At 42.6% G+C, this 25,342-nt stretch overlaps 1 protein-coding gene across 1 annotated transcript; it reads right to left on the reverse strand.

Moving 5' to 3' along the window:
* Window positions 1-450: 450 nt before the first annotated feature.
* Window positions 451-23,870, reverse strand: cavin1b (caveolae associated protein 1b). The gene is made up of 2 exons (XM_073490283.1): window positions 23,100-23,870; window positions 451-2,441 (listed from the first exon to the last, which is right to left on the reverse strand). Exons 1-2 carry the CDS (start codon window positions 23,628-23,630, stop codon window positions 1,563-1,565), a joined length of 1,410 nt encoding a protein of 469 aa, XP_073346384.1. The 5' UTR covers window positions 23,631-23,870; the 3' UTR covers window positions 451-1,562.
* Window positions 23,871-25,342: the final 1,472 nt, after the last annotated feature.

A 25,342-nucleotide genomic window follows, 5' to 3' on the forward strand; every position in this document is an offset into this window, starting at 1 on the left:
TATATAGGTTGACTCTGAAATCAGCGATGTATATTTCTTTGTTTCTACCTCTAGTGGCTGCAGTAATTATAAGAGCAGCAAAGGAGGAAGTCAGGTTTGACACAAGCGCTACACTTTCATTCAGATGACTGCTGTCCATGTCCAGTGTGAAACCAGAAGTGAATGGTTGTTTAATGTCATGTACGTAGCGTAATGCGGGTTACAGAAGTAACGTAGCTATGTTTGTAACTGAAGTTACAGAAATAACATAGTTATTTCAAGCCAAACCAAACCAAATCTTATATCCTAAACCTAACTGGAATATTTGTCACTGGTACACTGCAACTATCATGTTGTTTGGGAATGGTATACATACATATATATATATATATATGTATATATATATATATATATATATATATATATATATATATATATATATATATATATATATATATATATATATACATATATATTATTTATGTGGTTTTGGGAGTCATTAGCAGTTGACCTGTCCAGTTATTTAGAAATGAAGATGTGAACATCCTGCTCACACCAAACAACACTAAGATTTATCTGGAGTTGTGTCCACCTAGCAAATGTTAGTCCAGTTTCACTTCACTCTTAGCTCTGGTTTGGTTTCACCAACTCTTGAAAAAAAAATGTTTTGCTCTTTAGCTGCTAAACGGTCCACTTTATTCACCATCTAGTCTCTAACCGTAACTGTATCTAGTTTGGTGCTGGGCAAGTGGTGCACAGAGCGTTTATCTGGGCTTTTCACTGAGCAGCTGCATGCTTCTGCTGAAGACGAGAGCAGTGAGACTGAACCCAAAACAGTTGTAGGCCGAGCCCCTCAACAGTGAGCTGAAAGATAAAAAACAACTCGACTGCAAAGACAGGGTCATTCTCTCTGCGTCAGGTTTCACACTACATGTTACACAGGAACTTATGATGAGGTGATAAAGCAGGACCCACCAGAGCTTTCAGGGCCAGTGGAGTTCTGGAGTCGCCTCCTGCTCTGCCCGGTTGGTAATCCAGGCATGGGCAACCCTGATGAAAACAAGTCTGATGATGGGTCAAGAGACACAAGCAGTAAAACAATCAGACAAAATGGAAACAAACCCGCAGATCAGCCAAACCTATTGGAAGAGAAATACGAACATTATCAGCCTCCAACTTTCACCCACAACACTGAGAGCAGCTCTGCTGTCACACTCTTCTCCCACATGAACATTATTACTGATATTTTGGGTGCGTCCTTTTAATTTTACCTTGAAAAACAACAAATAATCTGGTTAAACTGTGGCCTGTTCACCATCTGTCTGATTGTCTGACTGACCTGTCACACTGCAGCAATGTCGTCATGGCCCCAGACCTCAGCAAATACTTTGGTAAGTACAAAGTTATCATAACTGACAGGAATAATGGAAAATTAATTTAAAAAATAAGCCCCACGAGTTGTAATTAACATTAATTGATCTGTATCAATCTCAATACCGGCAATTTATTCAGTTTTTACAAAAGAACCACAGGGTTGGTGCAAAGGATTTTCTTAGGATCTTGACAAATTCCTTAATCTTTATCTAGTCGCTGTCTCTATCTCTGTCTTCATTCTCCTGCAGGGCATCATGGCTGTCTTCATCTTCATCCTCCTCAGCCTCTTCCTCATCTCCTCCTCCATTCATCATCTCCATCTCCACCTCCTCTGCACCCTCTTCAGCCTCCCCATCCATCCCACTGAAGGCCTCAGCATCTTGGGAAACCTCCACCATCTCGGTGCCTTGGACCACCTCAACGGCTCCCTCACGGATTTTCTTGACGTGGAAGGTGAAGGGGGGCACCTTGTACACAGCAGTCTTGGACCTTGCATAAACGACATGGTCTGGTGTGAAGGACTTCTTTACTTTGTCACGGGATGTCTGCATCTTCTGCTTGCGTTCAGGATTGACACTCATCCGGGTTCCGAGTTTCCCCATCTTCTTCTCAATGTTGTGACGTGTTCTCTCCAGGTTCTCCTTGGTCTTCTGCTTGGTCTTCTCTAAATTCTCCTTGGCTTTCAGCTTGGTATTTTCCAGGTTCTCTCTTGTTTTCTTCTTTGTCTTCTCCAGGTTGTCCTTGGTTTTTTGTTTGGTCTTCTCCAGGTTCTCTTTGGCCTTTCCTCTGGTCTTATCCATCTTCTCCTTTGAGAAGACTGTCTTCAGGGTCTGTACACGCTGCAGGCTGCTGCGCTTAATGCGCTCGGCACGAGACTCCTCAATGGTCTCCTCAATCTCCAGCCCTTCCTCATCTGACGAGAGGTCTACATGGGGTTTGTCTGCCTTCTCTCCTTCTCCTCCCTCCTCTCCAGGCTCTTCCACACCCTCCTTGAGCTCTAGCAGGCTGCCTCCTCTGCTTCCTGATACAGACTCCGACACCCTCAACGATTTTGAGATGTTGAGTTTTGAGGGCACCTTCACTTCATCCTGTGGAGAGGAGAACATAAAGGATGTTATTTAGTGTGATGAGTAGAAGTTTCTAGAAGTTGAGGCAGCTGAATGTTACAGACTGGTATAAGCAGTGTCTTTACAGTCGTGGTATTGGTAAAAGGAATGGAATGTCTTAACTATTATAAGATGCATGAGGGTCTATTTGTACATTTTTCCTTTCTCTTTCCATGTGCACATGTACACACAGGCTAACTGAGGTGAGGACTATGACTCACCAGTCAGGGTTTGCTACACAATAGAGGCATTAGAAGCCAGCCTAAACAGAGATGAAGGCTGATTGCATTACGTAGAGACAAGACCAAGTAACAAGACTCCAGGGTTCACTCATTGATGTCATACCAGAGGGAGACATGACAGAGAAAAATGTCCCGGAGACAAAGAATGGAAACATGGAAATGGAAATAGGTTAAAGGGGGGTTGATGTGTTACGTAACAAAGTCACAGTTTGAGTGCAAAGCTGCACATACCCTTCTGCTCACATGAATAAGATATACATAGTAGACACACACGGGGGAGGAGAGAGGGCTCCAGGATGTTCCTGTCAGGATCAGGGTGAGCTGAAGTTTTGAAGTGTCATCATGTTTCTCTCTGCAGGCTGACACATGCTCAGATTATCTTTGATTCACCCAGAAACACTGTTACCTGCTTACAGAGACAAGAGCAGCCACAGCAGAACGGAGATGTATGACAGTGAGATGTGTTCTCATTCATTTCTCCTGTGGTTAATGACCAATTCACTCAAATATTGTGAGTATGTTATCCATATAACAATATCAAGTCACTCTAAGGTCAAAACTCAAAGTCCAAGTAATGTTACAAGTCACTGCCGTTAAAGTCAAAGTTGAGTTACATGTCCCTGTTTAGGTCCTATTACAAATGCCCACGAGCTGGAAGCAGAGGCAGTAACAGTGACAAGTTGCCGTTTGTATAAAAAGAATGAGCTGGTGAAGCAGCAGAGAGGGACAGGGGCGTGACGGCCTACTAGTGCAATTTAAAACAGCTGGCATCAAACTCAAGGAAGAATTAGCATCTGAAAATCTCTGCAAGCTGGAGACTCCTTATCCTCCGAGCAGAGGACATATAACGGATGGTAAATGATACTGTGATGATGCTATCACACACTGGGGCAGCATTATCTTGTTGTTTTGTTCAGTGTAAATAAACTACACTTGAGGTGGTGTCTCTGTATAATCTGTGTAAAAGGGCTCCTGTTCCTCTCTAGTCAGACTCAGTGAACAGCAAACACACTTACTGGATGTCCACTGGATGTTTGACTGTTCATGACCTAGCCTGGTTTGAGAATGTGGAATCGCTGCCAACATTTTGTCATCACTAACACGATTTGTCCAAAGATTCAAATAGGTCTCTTGTTGGGCCATTGTTGGCTCTTTTCCCCAGCTGTGGGAGATACAGTCGACCAATTCAGAGCTTTATACAGAGGGTTAAGAATGGGCTAAATAATCATCCTAAGTGTTATTAACCTGGAAACCTCAAGGGCCCGCCAGTTTGGATTTGGATGTTAGTTTTTACAGCCCCTGTGCAGAGCACTGTACACAAAACACAAGTAAGTCTGACCTGACCCCCCCTGACCCTGGCCTGCCTGATCAAGCATTCATGCGCAGCACCACTTTATGCTCCTGTCCTTCTACCACCATCCATTCCTCTGGTCCTTCTATCTCCCATCCACCGTCTTCTCACCTTTCCCTGCTTGCATTCCAGATGAGGAAGCCTTTCTTTCCCATCTCTTACATGCCCCCGTCACCTCGTAAATACAATGCTCTGGCTTGTTAATGGAGGGATGCAGGAGGGGGGGGGGGTCTTCCTCTTTCCATCACAGCATATCTTCGTCCAATTGGGCTCCTGAATGTCTGCATGAGGGCCAAAACTTGTTGTACGTATTGTCTTTTCCTCTCCCTCTACACTGCCTTTATGGTCAAAACAGGAACACAGCAGAGCCAGAACAAAGGAGCATGGGGAGGGGGGGGTAAGGTGTGGAAAGGGGAGATATTTCTCTGCTGTCGTATGACTCGAGTAATAGCACAAGTGGGATGATGCTTCAGAGTCTTGGAAAACCATCTGCTCAGCAGGAAGATGATAGCATCAAAGGGTTTGGCTGGAAGGTGGAGGTATGAGAGTTGAGGGAGGGTGAGGGGGGTGAGGGGGACCTCCTGTCTATTGTGTTCTGCTGCAGTGTGATGGTGGTTTTATAAAAGTATTGTACTGGAGTATCTTGGGTAAACTTGACCTTGGTTGTGGGATCTTGACTTTCCTGAACAGCTGTGTTGACAGGCGTGGACGCTGGAAAATACCTGCCTCTCTCAAATTCATTCCATCTTGTTTTAATCTCAAGGACAATGCAGTGGGTGTTGTAAATCGCTCATGGTGTGTGGTCAGAGTCCCTGACACGGCCTCACAAGAGCTCTTAGTGCAGATTTTCATGCAGATTTTTCTTGTGAGAACAAATCACTTCTGTCCAAGGAAAATTAAGTTCTCCTGTGGCATGAAGCACAGCTGCACACGGGTAAATCATAGCAGATAACACTTCAGCTTCATTACATTTAATTTGCATCAGCTGTGCAAATTTTACAACAAATTTAATCAAACTACAAACTGTCTTGTGGTGAACACGGGACATGACCTACGTGTGGGTCATGGGGCATCTGAGCCAACCTTGGCTTACATGGACCTTATTGGGCTTCTTAGGGACAGATACTAGACTGATGGATACCTTGGACCATAATAACACCTTGAATAACGGGACCTGGCCTCACTACTCTGGAGTCATTTCAGGCTTGTGGAGTATTACAGTAGTAAACTGTAACCCAGGTTAATATAGCTGAATTCCATCAGCATAAAATTAAGTGTTCCCTCATGTTTGAAGAACTCAGGCATACAGTATATACAGTGTGTGGCTGGGAAAGCCCAGTCTGTCAGAAAGGAGTGTAGGTGGTCACAAGCTAATGTGTTTGCATAAGAAGGATTCAACAGAAGCTGGAGTACAGGAGGGAATTCTGTGCTACGTGTGTGTGTGTGTGTGTGTGTGTGTGTGTGTGTGTGTGTGTGTGTGTGTGCAAAGTACATGGAAAGAGTGTATGAGGAAGTTCAGGCATTCACCTTGGTGTGTTGACATCCTGACCCTCCTAATTTAATGGGACATTGTTCTTCCATGAAGCTGCTGCGCCAAAGACAGGAAGGTACACTCAGAGCCATGGAAAATAGACGAATGAGGTATGTAATGGGTAATGGTTCTGTGTGTGTGTGTGTGTGTGTGTGTGTGTGTGTGCGTTATTAGTGGTGGGAGAGTCACCACAGTAGTTACAGAAATCCAACACACACATACTTTGTTTCCATCACCTGTGGGGACATGACACAGACTTAAATGAATTTCCCAGAGCCGAACTCTAAACTTAACCCAGGTATTCATGCTAAAATTTAATGATGTACTTTATGGGGTCCTGCATTTTGGTCCCCACAAAGCTGTTGGACCCCACATTGTGAATGGGCAAGACCCCTCACTTACACACACACACACACACACACATATATTACAAGCTACATTAGTGCATTGTTAATGTCAACATTCCTACTTGTTTCCTATAACTATAGCTGTCTTCATTTCTTCTGACAGACTGCTGCCTGCAGTGACTCATGGCTGGTGGAAAAGTCGTTCATCTGAGAGGCGTTTACTGTGCTTTTACTCCGGCTCTCTCCCTCTAACAACCTACCACCCACCATGCGTGAGTGCACTAACACTTGGATACTCGCACTTTTTAGATCTCTGGCATGACAGACAATATTTATTATGAACTAATATCTAGGAATTAAACTGTTTTCAGTTGTCATGTAGCTTTAAGCAATTAATCGGCTAAATACCAGAAATGTGAGCATACTACAGTGAATGGTTACACCCAGGCTATTGTTCCAGGCTTATTGTAGTTTTGATCAAACTCAGTACATGTCATTTACATGGACCAAGAGAACTGTTGTTGTTGACAGCTCTGTAGTCATGATTTGTACATTATCCAGGTTTCTGGTCATTTGCGGGAAGCCAGGTATTTCTGGTAGCCAGGTAGGCTGCTGACACTACAGTTATCTCGACACTAGGGTTTCCAGTTTCCCAGTTTCTGCTGTATTTACCGCTCTCTGCTATGATTGTCTTGTCTTCTTTTGTCATCATATTCTTTGTTTTACTGACTGACTGCTACATAGAGCTGGGTACACACAAATCTTGTTACACTTTGTTATTGGACTATATGCACAACCAAAATCTGCCACTTTCAGGTGCACACAATTTCTTTTAACCTTTTTTCATTCAGGGAGGGTTCACTGAGAGCGATGTTCTCTTTTTTAGTCATGGCCTGATCGCATTCACACTGCTACACATTCGCACCAGGAAGCTGCTCAGTACGACCACAATCTGATCTGTCGGCCAGGAAGCAGACCGATGACTATTCCAATTAAGTTAATTCAAATGAAGCTGCAGCCAATGATGAAACAAAAGAGGCAGCATAAAAAAATAAAGACAAACATAGATGGAACTGCTCCAACAGCAGAAAGTCAAACAAAGGTTCTGACATGCCAGAAATCCAACTGATGATCCGACAAATCATTGATTGCTCAGTTTATCAGCTGTCGTGACCTCAAACTGAACGTCAAAAGATGTCTGGTTCTAAAATTCTGGTTAGAATCAGACTTGCACACATAGTAGACTATGGAGAGGACAGGGAAGCTAATTACATCATAATTCCAGGTAGCTAATAACATAAAGCCTATTAAAAAGGCTATCATTGGGCATGTGTGCGTGTGTGTGTGTGTATGTGTGTGTGTGTGTGTGTGTGTGTGTGTGTGTGTGTGTGTGTGTGTGTCAGTTGCTGAGATCAGCTGGCTGATGCTCTGTGCTGTCAGCACAACACACTGTTTCTCTTTCATGATTAGTGTGCACGGTCCCTTCAGTGTCCACTGTCCTCTCTGCTGCTGTTCAGCACAACACAAGTATTCAGGCTTGAGCCTTGACACTTTTATACTCTGACAAAGTTGGTTTTTACTTCCAATAGATCCCATTTCCAAGTGGAAAGACTTCACTTCCAGCTTGTATGTTGGCAGATTTCCAGTAAAATTTAAAAAAAAGTCTGGAATGTGTTGTTGTTTGCCACGCTATCTTTTTTGATTGTGCGTTATGCTTAAGTAGGGATCATCTTTGTTTGTGTGTATGTGCAAATGTTTTTAACTGTGCTTGTGTGACTGATCATCATCATCATCATCTTCACCATCATCATCTAATCATCATGCAAACTATGCTCCATTGGTTAAAAAATGTAATGTACAAGAATTTATTGATATCATTCACTTCTGCATCAACTCTACATTAATTTTGTCACATTGTTACAATATTAAATTGTGTACTTGCAGATTTATTGTTCACTAATGGATTACAGAACTCAAGTGTACCCTTTCATTTCATTACCAAACAATAATGAATGGAAACTAATGGTTTGCGTTCGAAATCGTCAGCAAAAATATAAAGTACACATGAAGTACATGAAGTACAAATGCTTGAGGAGCTAAAACGTATTACCACATTGATGTGATGATTTAAACAGAGCCTTTGTTTAGTTGTGTGGTAATTAGGCCATTTTATCAGCAGGAAGGCCTCAGATGTGTCCCTTTGTGTCCTGAAAGGTGTTCACGTACGTATCACTGCAGCCTGTTTCCTGTCTGTACCTGTGTGTTTCCTGAAAAGTCTCCTTTCACAGATGTCAGGGATGTTTTGTGTAGGCATATATGGATTTCCTGGGTGTAGCCAGTGGGGACTATCAACCAGAGCAAGGAAACCATGGCAGCAACAACAATATGTCTACTCCAGCTGAGTTTTTGTCAAGTGCATGTACACACTTCTTGTCTCAGACTGAAGACTGTTTATTTGATGTTTTTCAGCTACATCTGTGCCTGTGTACTTCATGCCCTCTGTGTTGCAGTGTAGTTTCTAATGACTGTTTCTATCAAGTTAAAAATAGAAGTCATTCCAGAGCTAACCATGTTTCATTTTACTGCCTCTGCTTGCAGTCATAAACATTTAGTTGTACTTGTGTCTCCATGGCAACAGTGGTGAGTCTGACTGGAACTATAATGTTTCCAGATGAAAGGAAAAAGATGTTTCATTACAAAACAGATGAGTCATACAGCAGGGCTTCTACTGCTGGAGGTGTGTGTGTGTGTGTGTGTGTGTGTGTGTGTGTGTGTGTGTGTGTGTGTGTGTGTGTGTGTGTGCTACTTGGATGTGCTTATGCAGATGAGTGAATGTGTGTGAGTTGAGATGATCTTTGTATGTGTGTATGTGCAAATATTTTTGAATTGTGCTTGTGTGAGTGTGTGGTTTGTGCGTATGTAGTTGTGTGTGTGGGAAAAGAAACACACCATGGAAGCTTTCCACTCTCTGCCCACACTGCAACCACTCATCAGCCCTGAGCAGAGAGAGGGAGAGGAATCCCGCTGTAACACACCCCTCTCTGTTTCTGCTTTCCTGTTTAAACTTAAACCACCAAGAACTCCCCTACTGCTGTGGAAAAGCCAGATGCATGTCTGTGTGTGTGTGTGTGTGTGTGTGTGTGTGTGTGTGTGTGTGTGTGCGTGTGTGTGTGTGCGTGCGTGCGTGTGTGCCTGTGCGTGTGTGTGTGTGTACCTGTATGAGCAACAGGCATATGTGTGCATTCCATTACACACACACACACAAGAGGGGATTTTCCAGAAAATCCAGGAAAACAGGGAATCCTCATGATACGACTGCTGATGTAAAGAGGAACTGAGGCGCTCAAGGAAGCAAATGAGGACATCAAACTTCTCTTTTTCTTTCTTTCTTTCTTTCTTTCTTTCTTTCTTTCTTTCTTTCTTTCTCTCTTTCTTTTTTTTCAGTTTGATAAAACAGTCTCATTACAAGATCCATTTCGTAGCTGTTCTGGAGCTTTCGATCATATAACATGATGTTCATCATGGAAATGTAGATGTAATATTTATTTGTTGGAAACTTCAATAAATCAAACATCAAACTCCATCAAACTCCAGAACAGCCTCGAAATGGACCTCGTGGGTGGATTGTTTTCTAAACTGCTGTTTTCAAGGTCAAGACTGAACTTTGAACCGCCGCTCACTTCAGCTGGCTATACACTGTAAAACTGAGCCAGTCTCTGACCTGGTGTTTGAGCCACACCACTCATAGAGTCGAGCGAAATTCAGCTTTGTCAGGCGTCATTTGCTGTGAGGTTAACAAGCGATAACCTATCAGCTGCCGCCAACTGGCTGTTGAACGATGAGATGAATTTCTGACTTCTGAGAAATTTTGGTCAGCCGTTGTCAGCCCTCCCACAGACGAGGCAGAGCCATGAGTCAGTGACCGAGCTACACATGGCTCGACCTGCCAACATATCCTGACCAGCCCGTCTTCATCAGGAAAACGACCCAATAGGTCAACTGTGAAAGCAGCTTATCACCACCCATATTTTTGTTTCTTGTTCAGCATCACAATTAGCAAATCTAGTTATTATTATTGTAGCAAAAGAGGAAGTCAGGTCAAGCACAGGACTTCTGTCCTGGAGATCACTGACCGTCTCCACGGAAACCAAAAGTCACTGGTGAGATATTTTAATGTACTAATATAGTTAAGTTACATCTGGTATATGACCTTCAAAGGTCAACCGTATATTTAAAATCTAAACTGGTAAATTCTTGTGTTAACAAATGTCAACAGAATTTGGTGAAACAATAACAGTTGTGGTTTAGTCAGCGCCCAAAAGCATCATGATAAGTCCATAAAATGAGATAAGAGCACTATTGGCAAAATGTGTATTTTGATTCGGGTCATGGTTGAGGATGTTTGTTTGTCCACATGTACAGACAGAATACAGACTGAGAAAAGCCCAATATCTATCTAAAATTTGCAAACATGAGCTCACATCAGCATCCACAAATTACTGGTCATACCAGACCGAGAAAAGACTGCAACAAGGTCACTAAGTAGTGATTTATAAAACTGCCTCGAGCAGAACTGGACTCAGTGGTGGGCAGCCATCTGCCTCGACCGGTTGAGAGAGAGAGACAGAGTGAGGGAGAGAGAGTCCAGTCCGAATGCCCAACCTGTCACACTGGCTCCTGTGGATATGGAGCCATACATCGCTGTAAGTCAAGGGTGTGTGTGTGTGTGTGTGTGTGTGTGTGTGTGTTTGAGCACATTTCTCATGTGAGTGCCATGGGAAAGAGTGTGATGGTCACATACAGTCATAAAACTCTGGGGAGAGAACTCCCTACTCTCCTCCTGTTTTCCACTCGTCCCCTTTAATCACAGACATGGGACCAGAGAGGGCGAGCGAGAGGGAGAGAGGGCGAGAGAGAGAGGGAGAGAGAGAGAGAGGGCGAGAGACAGAGAGGAAGAGAGAGAGGGAGACAAAGAGAGAGAGAGAGAGAGAGATTGCTATATAAAGTGATGGCATGCCGCAGGTCCCTGAGGGGGGAGAGAGAAGGATGAGTCACCAGGCCAGGCACTGCAGAAACTTTCTTTTTCCTTTTTCCTTCTTTCTTTCTTTGTCTATCTTTTACTTCCTTTTATTCTCTTTTCACTCCCTCTGGCCTTCATCATTCCTTCTCCTCATCTCTTTCCCCACACTCTGTGGTCGGAGAGTAGACGTAGACTCTCTGATCATTGAGGAATGAGACAGATCAGCGTCACAGCTCCATGGCAACCCAACAAATATTTCTGTGCCAGCTGTGTGCCAAATAATCTCACTTGTTGTTCTCTTCAGTTTCACGTGTTTCAGGAAGTTTTTAGAGTCTTTCAATGCCATGAAGGGAGACAGGGGAGGCATATAACTCTGATGGTGTTGAAGCTGATTTGGATGGAAATGAGCTGATCTCAGCCTGTAGACTGATATCCCATTGGTACATTTGTGTCCTGACTGCCTGCAAGTGTTAAATGCGACGCAATGCAGGACGCTCGCTGTCCACAATGAATCTGTTAAATATTCATTGTGTTACATCTTGTGAACAGACCTTGTACCTCTCAGCTGTACACTGCTGATCAGATTAGAGACTCTACCTCTCCAGTAAAATATGGCTGAGTTTGTTAAGAAGCCTCTCTGCATACTTTTGTGCATTTTAAACAGTAAACACACATTTTATACATGATACATTTCTCTACTGCTGGCACCTTATGTAGGTTTTCTGTAGTAAAAGGCACAGCGTTGTATAGATAACTCCTTATTTAAACTTTATGAATCAACCGTTCCTCGTCCAGGTCACGCTTTCAATGCGAGCGACAGGAACGAAAACAGAAACAGGGCTCAAAACGTCACTCCAGGGGACTGGTTATGTAAGAGAAGTTGTGTCATGGTTTATTTTTATGTGCTAAAGAAATAAAACATACATGCTTGATAAGTAAACTTAAAGTCTACTTATTTGTGTTATAAGTACATTAAAAAATGTTGTTAGTCTCTTGAAAATATACAAGCAATATACCATTAATATAATCTTATTGTAGTTACAGTATGCTCTGTTATACTTCTGGTTTATTTCAGTTACTAATAAAAGGACACTTTGAAGACAATTATCTATAAACTTTATTATTACTTTGCTGTACTACTTTGTACATTATATACCCTTATACACAACAGAGGTGCAAATGTATTACTTGTATACTAAAGTGTCCTTTAGAAATTACACGTAACTATAATTAGTACATTTTCCTGTAGAATATTTTAAGTTCACTATAGTACCATTATTTCAAACTGAGTTCAAAGTATTATTGTGAAAAGTGGTTCAGAGTATGATGTATTTTATATATATTTACAGGTATTACAGTTATTTTTAGTAGTATAGTATACAGTATATTTGAAATAGATTAAAGTATATATTTTTCATTAGAGATAACCTGTGGGGGAAAAACATTTTAAACCTGATTTTGGTGTAAAGTTACAGAATCTCTTCATCAGATTTGACTGGTGATTCTGAACATGCAGTTTTGTCGCCCCAGTGACCAATCAGAGTCCAGCTATGCCCCGCCCTGACCTCCATTCATTTAGATAGGGGCCTAGTTTTGTTAAATATCTGAGCAGGAGCATTGCCAAGATGGCTGCCAGCAGGACATGCCTGAAAGGACTCTGATTGTTGTGTTATTTTGTGATGACATGTGATGACAATATTTCCTACAGTGCCTCACGGCAGCACAACATGTTTCATTGTGTATTCAGGATGTGGACCTTCAGACCACAACAGTTTGCATAAACCTCGCTTCTATTAACCCAGAGGAGCTTTGTAAGGATACATACATGAATCTAGCACCAGTAAGGGTTTGTTGAAGTGTTTCCAGGGCTGCAGACATGTGTGTGTGAGGCAGCTTGGGGCTGCTTTCATGCTCACTCCTTTCAGCTCTCACTGCAAGACACAGCTTGCCGTTGTTGACGATCACTGGAGGTTGTTTTTATGACATATTTTCGTTCACGGGTATTCTGATCATGTACTTTCACGTAGGAGCAATGTAGAAATGTGCACACACACACACACACACACACACACACACACACACACACACACACACACACACACACACACACACACACATGCTAACACTTCTTTTTTAAGTGTCACACAGAACCCCATCATTAATAATTCCTCCTGTGAGTGATAACATCCATATGGAAACCATTCCAGTGCTATATCCAAACACAATCATACATGATGAGTTCACCAATCAGAACTTTTTACTTTTTACTTTCCTTCAAAAACTTCAGATGAATTCTACTGAAATGGTGTTTAATTATGATCTACTCTCTGGGTCTATGTACACTTCCCCACGCTTGACTAACAGGGACTTGGACAGAGGGGGATGACAGTGGTCGTTCCCATGGCCACCCCGTGTTACTCTTTCCAATAACAATGGAGGAAGTTGGTGTTCATGGAGAGATTTATAGAGCTGCAGAAGAAGTGGCTTCTTCCTCTGCTGTTTGCTCCTGTCCTTCTCTGTACAATCTGCCCTCTGCTTTAACCTTGTGTGAATATTAGACTGCTCATGGGCTCAGTCATATACAGGAGGTCATATGGAAGGCCACTCTTAAAGGGGTACAGGGATTTTGTGTTGCACTTCCATAATATTTAGGGCCACGTGTGAGAGACAGGCTCAAAGAAGAAGAGTCACAATCAGAATAGCAGCAGCAGATAGAGCAGAGGCTGTAGTTTCCTGACTTTACTGTCCTGTATGGGACAAGCTCAGAAGACGTTGCACCTCCCATAATGCAACTCGATACTATCTTTCATTAGACGGCCTGCTGTATACACATTTTTCAGGCTCCATGACCTCCCTCTCTGTTTTGGCCAGTTTGTGGCCAGAACTCAAGCTGAGATAACCCTGATGACATCAGTATGACATCATCTGGGTTATTTTCTTGACTAAGCTCTCCCAGAGCTTGTTCACAGACTCCTCATGACAGATAATAATCAGTTTAATGTGTCAAATAGGTGGGGTTCCACATAACTATTTCTTTACCCTGAGTATTAAATATATATAATAATATAAATATCAATTTAGCCACTTGATGTGTGCGTTGATGTGTGTTTGGGCTCATTATTGTTGCACAGAACAATCTGAAAAGACACTGCTGGAAACTGAAGAGGGCCGGCACTTTCATAACTGGACAAACCAACCTTCTACCAAAGCAACAATGAGCTGTGAAGCCAAGTGGAGCTGCAGATTCAGCTGATAGCATTTCACATTGTGACAATTAAACCACAAACTGTTGTTTTTATAACATTTCTGTTTGAGTATGAAAAACAACTGAGAACCAACGTTTGAATTAGAGAACTTTAAAAGTGTTGGTTGGTCTAGCTTGCTAACCAGTCTCTATGCTAAGCTAGGCTAACCAGGCTTGATGCCAGCTCTGCACTTAACACACAGACATGGACTTGCGATAGATATCTATTTTCTCATCTCACTTTAGAAAAGAAATTGAACTGTAAGCATCTTAAAACATAAATTGTACGGCTCATTGAGGAGAAATGTAACACTTCCAAAAACTGAACAAATGAGCTGTTTTGGAGTCATCAGTGCAAGAAGTTAAAGACCTGAAATAGCTTGATATAACAAAGCAAGGCAGAAACACAGCAGCTGAAAATGACTGTTTCCACTTTGAAATCCAAATTTAAAACTAGAAGAAATCCCTGAAGGAAACCATGCTGGGCCTCCGCTGTGGTCTGAGGGACAATAATAACTTCAGAGGCAGAGGGAATACAGAGACTCACAAAAGAAAATTCAATCAGTCTTGTACAAAGATTTGGCCCAAAATGTGTGCACACTATAATATTTTTCCTAATAATGACATTAAAGTGATAGGTTTCTTGTTAACTACTATTTCCACCACTGCTTATACTATCACCACTATGTATTTATTGTGTCTCAACCAGTGGCGTGACGATCATTCCAGGCTGGAATTATACTAAATGCGATCAAACTGACCTCTAATCTGTCAACTGTCCCTGCAGCCTATTATTGGTTTGGGTTAAGCTATGGATGGATGAACTGGGATTTTGTTTTTCACAGTTTATGATTCGTATAGACATTGAAGGTGCTATAAACTTTAGAAATGTTGTAGATTAAAACTATAATTTGAAGAAGTGATCCAAACATTCACGTAATCATAGAACTATAATTACCTATCACAAAAGCTCCTCTGTTCAGGCTCATAATGTAACCAGCCAAAGCTAGAATCATATGACGGTGATCATAAGAGGAAACACACTAATGTTTTCAATAACCATAGCTTTTGACTGTGAGTCATCGATGTGTGACTCATGTGGAAAAGCTTCTACAATAAATTTATAGCTGATTTTGGGGTAAGACAAGGATCTGGAAGATAATTCCTCTATTGAAGTCAAGTGAGCAGTATTAGAGCACATTTGTCATGCACTTCTCCACAGCTGAAAAATAATGTTGGTTTTTTGGAAAGCCGAGTTTTGGAAAAGCTATTAAATATGTGAAGGTGTGAAAGTAGTGCAGTGTGACTGAAACATTGAAGTATCTGTAAGTGGAGATGGCTTCCCTTTTTGAATGGATTGTTACTGTGCAGAAGTTCTTCAGCCAAATGTGTAATCAAGCTCAAGAGAAAACTGAGATGACAAAAGATCGAAACAGTTGCATGCTGTCCATGTGCTCGATACAATGACGACCCCCCCATAAAAATCAAGGGGCTGCAATGAGTTTTCACTAGGTGCACCAGAGAGCAGCCGATGACCAAACCTTACATGGACAAGCCACACAAAGGTGGAACCACCACAAGCATCGTCTCCAACTGAACTCTCACTGGTCCAGTTGCTTTGTGGGTAATGTAGGCACACCATTTTGTTAAATAGGACTGTGATGATAAAATCAGTGGAGGGCTTGTGACTATCGCCTAACGAGTGGGTTTATCACGAGTAAGATAATGATCCAAAGCAAATATAAGACAGGACCTCAATACACAAGGGTTCATGGCTATAATAAAACAAATGATTGATTGCTGATCGCTAGCAGTTATTCATAAGTCATACTCAATGACAAATGGAACAAAGAGGAACATTTGAGTAAAGACGAAAAGTAATGTCCAACAAAGCCATGTCACAGAAGGATTGAACTTTTTTTAAAAGCTGGCAAATGTCTGAGCGTCACACATGAACAAACAAGCTGATGTTGTGGGCTGAATGTCAGCACCAGTTGTCTCGGCCCAGCATCAGATTTCTTCAAAACCAAACAGGAACACAGTCTCCTAAAGGTCCTTTCCTTCTCACAATCAAACAAGTATGTGATAGTTGCTATTTTTAGACGGCTCTCTTCTTCTATTCTCCGTCTAATTCAGCCCTCTGTTACCTAGCTCTCTGTCTCCTCTATCCTCTCTCCCTCCACCTCACACTCTCTTTTCCTATCTCCTCATGTTATCAACAAGCTCTCGACAATGTCCTGACCATGTTGCCTGACATGCACCGGCCCTACCTTCTGTACCAAAGCCAAAAACACTCCACCAAAAAGCCCTGCTTCCAGCTGAAACAATGTTTCACACAATCCGGCCTGTAAACTGAGCTGGGAACATTTCAGCCTCACATGTCCATATATGGGCCTGGACCGACCTGTGTGAGAAGAATGGGTCCAGTCTTGATGAATTTACATGCAAAACATTACATTGGGAGTCTGATGGCTGGCAGGCTGTGGGTGAAATGTATACCGTACAGTGATGCAGATCTGGTTTCAATCTTTTTAAACCAGATGAACCAGAAGGACAGCATGTTCAAAATACCTCATTTGTAAGTTATTTGGATGAAGCTGTGATCAAAGTTAAATCTGATGGCAGTTTGATAAGGTGCTATTGATTAGATATGTGATTGTGAGATATTCTTTACACAGTCCAAGATCCTGATTCCTGAAACGGTTAGAAGTAGTAGATGAGAGAAAGATGCTGTGGTAAAAAGTCCCCAAAAGACAGACTATTTGTATTTTAGGCATTTTGCTGATAAGAAACTGACCTCTTGTGAAATATGTGGCTATTTCCATGCAGAGTTGGCGGGCGAGCTAATTGGTAACTTGTCCCATCAGTACTCTATGATACGATCATAAAGCATCCCCTACACAAAGCTCGGGGGGGAAATCTAGACTTTTTATAATTCTTTACCTGTTATATAGAAACATGCTCTCATTCCCAACTCAGATGGTCAGCGGCCTCCACCAACCCCTCTAGTGTCAGGCTTGCATGTGAAGCGCTCTGATGTCAAGTTAGCAATAATACATAATATGCAACGTACAGTTATACTTAGATAAAGATAAAGCTTGCAAGCAAACAGTTAACTTATTATGACATATTATGACTTTTGGACTGTTATTAATGTTGTCAAACAGTTGCAGTTTGGTTCTGTTTAGACACAAAAACTACTTGGCTAGGTACAGGCACTGAGACTTCTTGGTTAGGTTTAGGCTGTAAAAATACTGAATAATCAGTCTTGACTCTTGGTCACTGATGAGACAAAACCTGGAATTTAATCTACCCAAGATTTTGAAGTAATAGTGAGCACAAACTGTTTATGCCCTCAGGTGACAGACTGAGCGGTCTGCTCCGTGCTGCTGACGTCAGTTGCAGTGATTTACTTAAAAGTAGCTGATTCTGAAATCTGAAATTCTGCAGCAACACTGGCATTTCCCAGATCAACAGGAGATTAAGAGTTCCTGTAGAAATGCACAGTGCTTCTTCCTTGCTATGGTTTTGCAGATTGGATCCTTCCTTTCAGTTATTAACTCCAGGCACATGAAGCTTTTCAGAATTGCTTTTCATAAACATGAATATTGCTCAATATATTTTATGTCTTTGAATTATACCTTTCAGATTTAATTAAATGATCTCATTAATTACGAGAACAGATTTTAAAACATCCGAACAAAAAAGAAAAATAGTCAAATAAGAAAAGAGACAGTAGAATTAAGGAGCAGAGGTGAGGGAGTAGGGCTGGTGTGCAGGGCGGGGCGGGGTGAGGAGGACATGATGTGGAGTGAATGATCCTTGTGGGTGGAGGAGCAGGGGAGAAGGAGGAACAGGGCTGTGACTGGCTCCACATGAGGAGGAGGCAGGAGGAGGTTAGCATGGAGAGCTGGGGATGCCTGTGCAATGAATCAGCTGTCTAAATATGGTCCCTGCTCTTCATAGCAACACACCCATCCACTCCCTGTACAAAGTGGATGGACATCTCCTCTTCTTCCAGTTTATCTTTCCCTCTTCCTCTCCCACGTATATTGTTCAACCCTTCTCACAGTATTACAGGAAGCTTGTATATGTGTTGCCTAGCCTACTGTCCCTATGATACTGCAGCATTCACTAAACAAACAGCAAACAAATGGTCTTCACAGTCACCATCCCTGGACCCTCATGGTAGCTTGGCCATTATAGTCTCTGTATGCTTCAGTGTGGTGCTGGGCAAGAAGACTACATGGACTGATCCAGCTGTGAGCAGAGTTATGGGCAAGAATACCAAAACATGAGCTGAAAGACATTAAAATCTTAACTCTCTGCGGCTGTGTCAATGCACCTTTAATATTACAAATATTAATTTGATCCATTGGTGGGATGTGGAGCTGTCACATCCCAGGTACAGAAGGTACACCAGGCTTTTTACTCTGGCAGGACATTCAGGCTTAAATGAGTCAAAGGCACACACACACACACACACACACACACACACACTCAACCACACATTCTCAGAGGAGGACAGCTGTTCATGCTAACAGGGAGACAGTCAAGTCCAACTGATGTGCTGACAGAGCTGCCACTGATCAGTTTCCACTTCCACATCACACAGTAGCCGGAGCTAGTCCAGCATACCAGAGACATCATGGGGTGTTGTTTGCATTAACCACAGATGGTTTTGGTTTGTGTTGACTAAGATTAGTTCATGGCTGATTGTGATGATTGGTAACAGAATCTGATTTATGTCACGCCACAAAGTTCAAGTAATGGTATAACTCTCCTGAAACCAGAAGGAAACATAACTATGGATGTTTGTGTGGAATCAGATCACTAAATCTTCCTAACTACCAGGAGGTTATACAATGTATATATATTTATCATCCCTGAGGCTGTTGTTGTCTTAAGAAAATAAGATTAACAGAGACATAAATCCCATCAGTGTTAGGACCACACTTGTCCAGGGGCCCAGGAGGGAATGGAGTGAAGACTGGCGGGTCGACAGCCACTAATAAAGGAGAGATTAAACACCCTGTGCTCCACTACAAAGCCCTCGTGCTGTGTCCTCCCTGTTTGAGCTGGCCCTCTGTAACAGTAAACACCTCTGGGTAACAGCGTGCTTTTATTATCAGCAGAGCTATATAAATCAGGGTTGTCCCAATCTAAACCGGCATTTCCCGCCTCACACATACTGACGCGTGAGAAGCACTTTGGAAACATGTCAGGGAGATCAGAAAACAGGATCTGTTGCTCAGTTGCACGTGTCATATTAGACTCATAGTAGGTCACACATTGATACGATTTTTACCCATGGACCCCTATTTGTGAATGTTGATGTTGCTTTCATATTGGAAATGTCAACACTGCGTGAGAGGAGATCCTTGCTGTCGGAGTAAACATCTATTCAGTAGTTATTCTCGCACTTTCTTTAATAATACAAATTGAATTCAGACCATGCAAAAAATCTTAGTGTCCACTGAAGATCTCCAGACCATTTTAGAACTTATGCCACGGCAGAAGAGCTACAGCTGTTTTTTTCTATTGTTGTACATTGTGCTGAATAGCAGCGTACGCTAAATGCCCGAAACGTAATATAATGCTTCCAGTGTCCCTGGAACACCTGGATCTACCTTGATCCAATTGAGGAACAAGGTTGGTGTCACTAAAGAAGGGCCCGAGAGCTATGGACAAACACATTTTAAACAGTCAGCTTCTTGGAGGGTGACTCTACTCATAGGGGAACTTCAGCAGCTTAGATAAGACACAGTCAGTGTTGAAAAGCAGTATCCTGATCTCTCTGCACTCATATAACACTCTTGTCCTCATCATGGACACTTTAAAAACAAATGATCCATATTGATACAGCGGAACCAGAGATATCACCTCTTTTTATTCCACGCGTGTGTTCCTTTACAAAACCTCAAAACCCCTAAAAAACCACAATGCAACTTAACTACTGAGTGGCATCACTAGAGGCAATTACTCCGATTAGCTGCAGCTTCCTCTGGAGCCACAGAAGGCTTTATAATACTTTATTCACATATGCAGTAGTACTCCCCAAGAACCTGTGGATACACTTTAATGAGAAAAATTGGTGGATTTATCCTTTAACTACTGTACTTGAGTACATTTTGATGTTCTTGTACTTAATTTGAGTCCTTCCATTTTATTCTATTTCAGTTTATCTATGTCTGCCCTGCTGCATTTTCAAACATAAACACAGGACATGATAAACATTTTTGATAAAAACAGTTGTGACTAGTGAGAGAAACATCTCAGTGTAAAATCAACTTCTCAGCTCTTTCTCTTGGACAAACTGTGTGACAGAGACTCTTTCTGATTGACCTCAAACGTATCTGTGATACTTCTCTTCTTATATGTCTGACATGTACACACATATGATCGATACACTTACATAATATTACTATCTGATAACATTGCCTTGATTCTGTGCATTTAATGAAACCTTAAACAGATTCCCAGCAGTTTGAAAATTGTAGCCTGGTTTGTTTTGTTCGTCTTCCCATTATATTGTTTTGAGTACAGACTGTCACTACTACTGCAGCGGTCTGCTGCACACGGTCTGTGGTCAGACTGTTGTTTTGAATGGCATTGATGTGATTGTGCATGCAGGTATAAGTCAATAGTACTAATAAGTCCTAGCAAAGGCCAACTATTCATGTGTTGACACACTGTCCAAGCAGCCACATAAACATTGTTCCAGTTCACTGAGGGAGTCTCACTCTGCTCACTGCTGATTTTGAAAGAATCTGCCCTTAAAGGGCAGCAGATCTGCAGAGAAAATTGAAAACAGAACACTTTGTGGTTTGCGCTTCTAATGAAGATGAATCTGACGTTATGTCATAGTTGGCAACCACAAACAAAGCCAGTGTTTTGAGTTAGTGAGGGAGCCAGAGATAGGCATTTCAGGGGGAGTTTATCTTGCCACAGGGGCCCGAGCAGTTGGCTAACACCAGCACCATCGCAACCCGTTTTGTTTTTCACTGTGTGGCATTTCAAGTAGATTCTACTGGAAACTAGAAACTCCCACTTCAAGACCTAGTATTAGATACTAATTAAAATGTTGATTTATGATCCTTCAGATTGAGAAACAGTTCAGTCATCAAATTCCTTCCGATGTGATGATGGAGATTAGCTTTTTCTTGCTGAGAGCTTTGCCCTGCTCATCTGTGGATATTTACATATTAAATATTGTGCTGGTACGCCAGGACGAAGAAGCCAAATCTATTGTGTAAGCTTGTTAGAATAGCATTAATGCACGACCGTTCTCAGTCAGACAGGCTGGGTTGCCTAAGATGGAGCTCTCATTTGACTTCTGCCCAGCTGTTGGATAGAGACTGAGAGAAACAGAGAGAGTGAGGTCGGTCCAAGCCATGATGTCTGAGTCAAGGGTGGAAACTCTGAATGTTCTCGCGCCACTGTGCAAAAAGCTGCAAGCTATTACACATCACACTGCAGCCTCACAGGCTAAAAAAAGAAACAGGGAGCCCTACTCCCCTCCAGAGAAAAAGCCTGCTCTCTGTCTTTTTAAGTGAAACATCTGTCTGTCAGAGCTGTCCTCTCTCACGTCCCTTCCTCATGCTACCACTTCTCTGCTTTAAACGGGACCTTGAGCTTTTGGTATTTTCCATCTTTGTTTAAAAAAAAGAAAAAGTCTTGAAATGACTTTCCGAATAGATTCCGTATGACTCGGGCAGCCAGCGAGCTCGGCTCACATGTGAAGGCTTGTATTCTTTAGTCCCATACATACTGTGCTATTGAAGGAAAATATCTGGAGGCCACCTGTAGTGGATACTGAGTGCTGAACCGTTGTACAGTAGGTTTAGGGTGGGGCAGGGATGTGTAGAACAACAGCTGGGAGGTTAACACTCGCAGACATGCACCCATGATCACTGAACAATATAATGACTTGTGCCTCCATATGCTGATAGAATGATCAAGTTGTTGTTGTTGTTATTTGTATTAAGGAAGTGTTTTATGAAATGTAGCACATTCACAACTGGAACATGGCTGGAAGTTATGTTTTCAGATAAATAAGTGTGAGTAATGTATCCGGGAATTGTTTCCATAGGAGCAGATGTGTCTCACATCGTCTCTAAAAGTTATATTGGATTCTGTTTTTGGTTTTTCAGCACAAAAACTTGATACTGAACACACAACATATTGGTTACTGGTCATGCTGTACATTTCATTGTTACTTGTCTCTCATAGTGTAAGATAGTCTATTGTTCATCCAGTACATTAACTTGTCTTTGTAATGTGGTGTGTTCGAGGTGGACGGTTGGCAGTCGGATCAGAAGACTTCAGAGAGCAGGATTCACCTGTGTGGTCAGGTCTTCAGTTCAGAGTGAGGCTCTGTTCAGGAGTATACTGGGGAATATTTTTCACATCAAGTGTATAAACATCAAAGCTGCAGCACGTTAAAGCAGCACATAAATATATTGAATATTTTTTACCTTGGGCGATTATATATGATAAAGTAGAAGGCAGAGCTAAATTATTATCTGTCCTGGGAAAGCGTTGCTGTCTGAGTGTCATGACTGTTGCTTCAGTGATAGGAGATAGCACAGCCTGGTACTTGAGCACTTGCCAGCAGTACTTTGAGGTAACCTGTAACCACTCCCTGAAAACCCTGAACCTCAACAAATTGATTAACATCTTCAGCAAACCAACCGTCCTGTTAAACCACTACTCAATCATTTTCAGGGGCTTTTTTGGTGAATCGTGTGGCAGCGACGTGACTTTCATTCGCCAGTTTGGGTTCACCAGTGTGCCACACCCATCCCCAAACCAACACAGTACACAAACACAACCTTAAACCTCACATAGACAAACCACAACCACTCATGAACACATGTATGTATGCACACACACACTTTCCCACCTGGTAGATCATGACTTTGAAGTTGCGTCTCTTCAGAAGCTCAGCCTCGTTGTTCTCCAGCTTCTTGATCTGGCCTCCTTGCTTCTCCAGGGTGGCCCGGACTGTCTTGACGTTGACGCTGACCTTGCTCACCTTCTCCATCATCTTATTGACGCTGTTGGACGTGGTGCTGTGGCTCTTGGCCAGTTTGGTCAGCTCGCCCTGGATGCCCGTCACAGAACGCTCCATCTCCTGCTGCCTGGCCTCCAGCCCGCTCTGGGTCTGCTGGATCTGGTCCACTGCCCCGATGATCTTGTCAAGCAAAGACAGAACCATGACCCCGTTCACCTGTTGGTCAAGCTTTGCTGCCTCGCCCTTGTCTTCGGCAGCATCCCCCTCTGTGCCCATGGTGGAAAGCTCTTTTTTGGCTGCGGCAAGGGCGTCATCTTCATCGTCTGAGGGAGGGAGGTTGACCTCGTCGTCTGAGATCTCAGTGAGGGTCTGAGGCTCTAGCAGGCCACTTGAGGATTCCAGTGCTTCCATGGCTGCCATATCAGTGGATTTGTAGTGTGCAGTCAGCTAATCAATAACTCTTCACCACTGGTTCTTCTAGATTCCTTTATCGACTCTTTGATTTCTCACCCTTTCTTCTCTGCTCCAGAAGTCTCTCCTTTTTCCCAACTACTTCTAGACTCACTTATCTCTCTCCAGCTCTTTACCGTCTGTCTGTCTGTCCTGTCTACTCCAAATCCCTGGAATCAGGCCAGTGAGCAGGAGAAGCCAAGCGATGCTGGATGTTACCACATGAGCGTTAGGATGTGAATGCCACACCAGGCAGTGAAACCCTCCAGTCAAGCTAGAGCCAGTGGGCTTTTCTCTCTCCAGCCTCCACCCCTCCTTTTTTTCCACTGGACTCTCCCCCTTTCCTCAGACTCCTCCCTCATCCCCTGCCTGAACACACACACATCAGTACAACTCCACCCACAGCTGGCAGGTCCGGCCCCTCAGTGATTCAGTGACACACCCCTCTGGTCGAGCCTCGTCCCATCAGCATGGTTGGAATAGTTAGAGCAGAGCTGCACTGATCTGCTTGTATACAAGCTCAGGCAGAGCAGAGGGAGGAATGTCAGGCAGGATCTATCCCTGCTCTACCTTTTATACAGAGCATGTTCAATTCATGGAAGGCAGGGCTGGATTTATTATGGATGAAAGACACCAGGACAGAAAGGGACATAAAGAAGCTGAGATTGAAAACAAAATGAGTGTTTGGAGTAATGTGTTTGGACTTGTACTGTATGTAGTTTGACTCCGGCTGCAGGACTTTGAATGGACTTTGAACCTCCTGGAGGTTCAGTTGAATTTAGTATTGCACTTGCACCATAAAGTTGGGTAGAGATTAAAGATGGAGTTTAGAAAGAATAATCAGAGAAAAGTAGCAGAAATATCCTGTCCAGCTCCAAAAACACTGGATCCTACATTTCCCAAAATGCAACTCAAATAGCATCTTTGGTTAGACCATGCCTGCCTAGTAAATGCCCCCAGATTGTAACACAGACGGTCTCATTTATAGACTGTTCACATTTTTATATTTACAGCCATGCCGAGATAAACCTGATGACATCACTATGACATCATCAGGGTCAGGGCATGGTCACGTTATGGGGCAAATAAAACATTCACATCAGGTGATGATGCAAACTCACAGCTTGGTTTCGTGTTGACTTCAACTTTATTGAACTTTGAACCACAAAGTCGTAGCCTCAGTGCAGTAGCGAAGACGTGTGTGTGGTTGGCCCCACAACTGGACCACAGACCAGCAGACTGAGTTCTGTGCGCCTCACATCCTCCACAGCCCACATTCAGCACCGGCAGCTGATGGTCGCTCACCTGCACTTGTGTATGTGTGACCGTGCCCATCGCCTCTCAGACCTGACAGAACTCCTCCAGAGCCACAGAACACATTTCACCTGTTGTTTCACAGGCCGGGTAGATTCTTCATGTGAACAGAAAACAAGATGAGTCTAGATTGAACAGAAACATCTATCAGCAGGACCACTGCTCCAACAACCACTGTGAAGACTGAGTAGTAACAGTAATACATGAAGGTTTACGGTCATTAGAGAGTCAATGAGGTCATATTCATGAAAGATTTAATACTTTATTACACCAGATACATCAGGGCTCAGTGAACTAACACTTTAATACAGTAGTGCAAACACACTTAGGTTATCTTCAAGTGAATTTAACAGCATACCTACAGTTTT

The sequence above is a fragment of the Pagrus major genome, chromosome 20, assembly GCF_040436345.1.
Source record: "Pagrus major chromosome 20, Pma_NU_1.0".
Taxonomy (NCBI): Eukaryota; Metazoa; Chordata; class Actinopteri; order Spariformes; family Sparidae; genus Pagrus; species Pagrus major.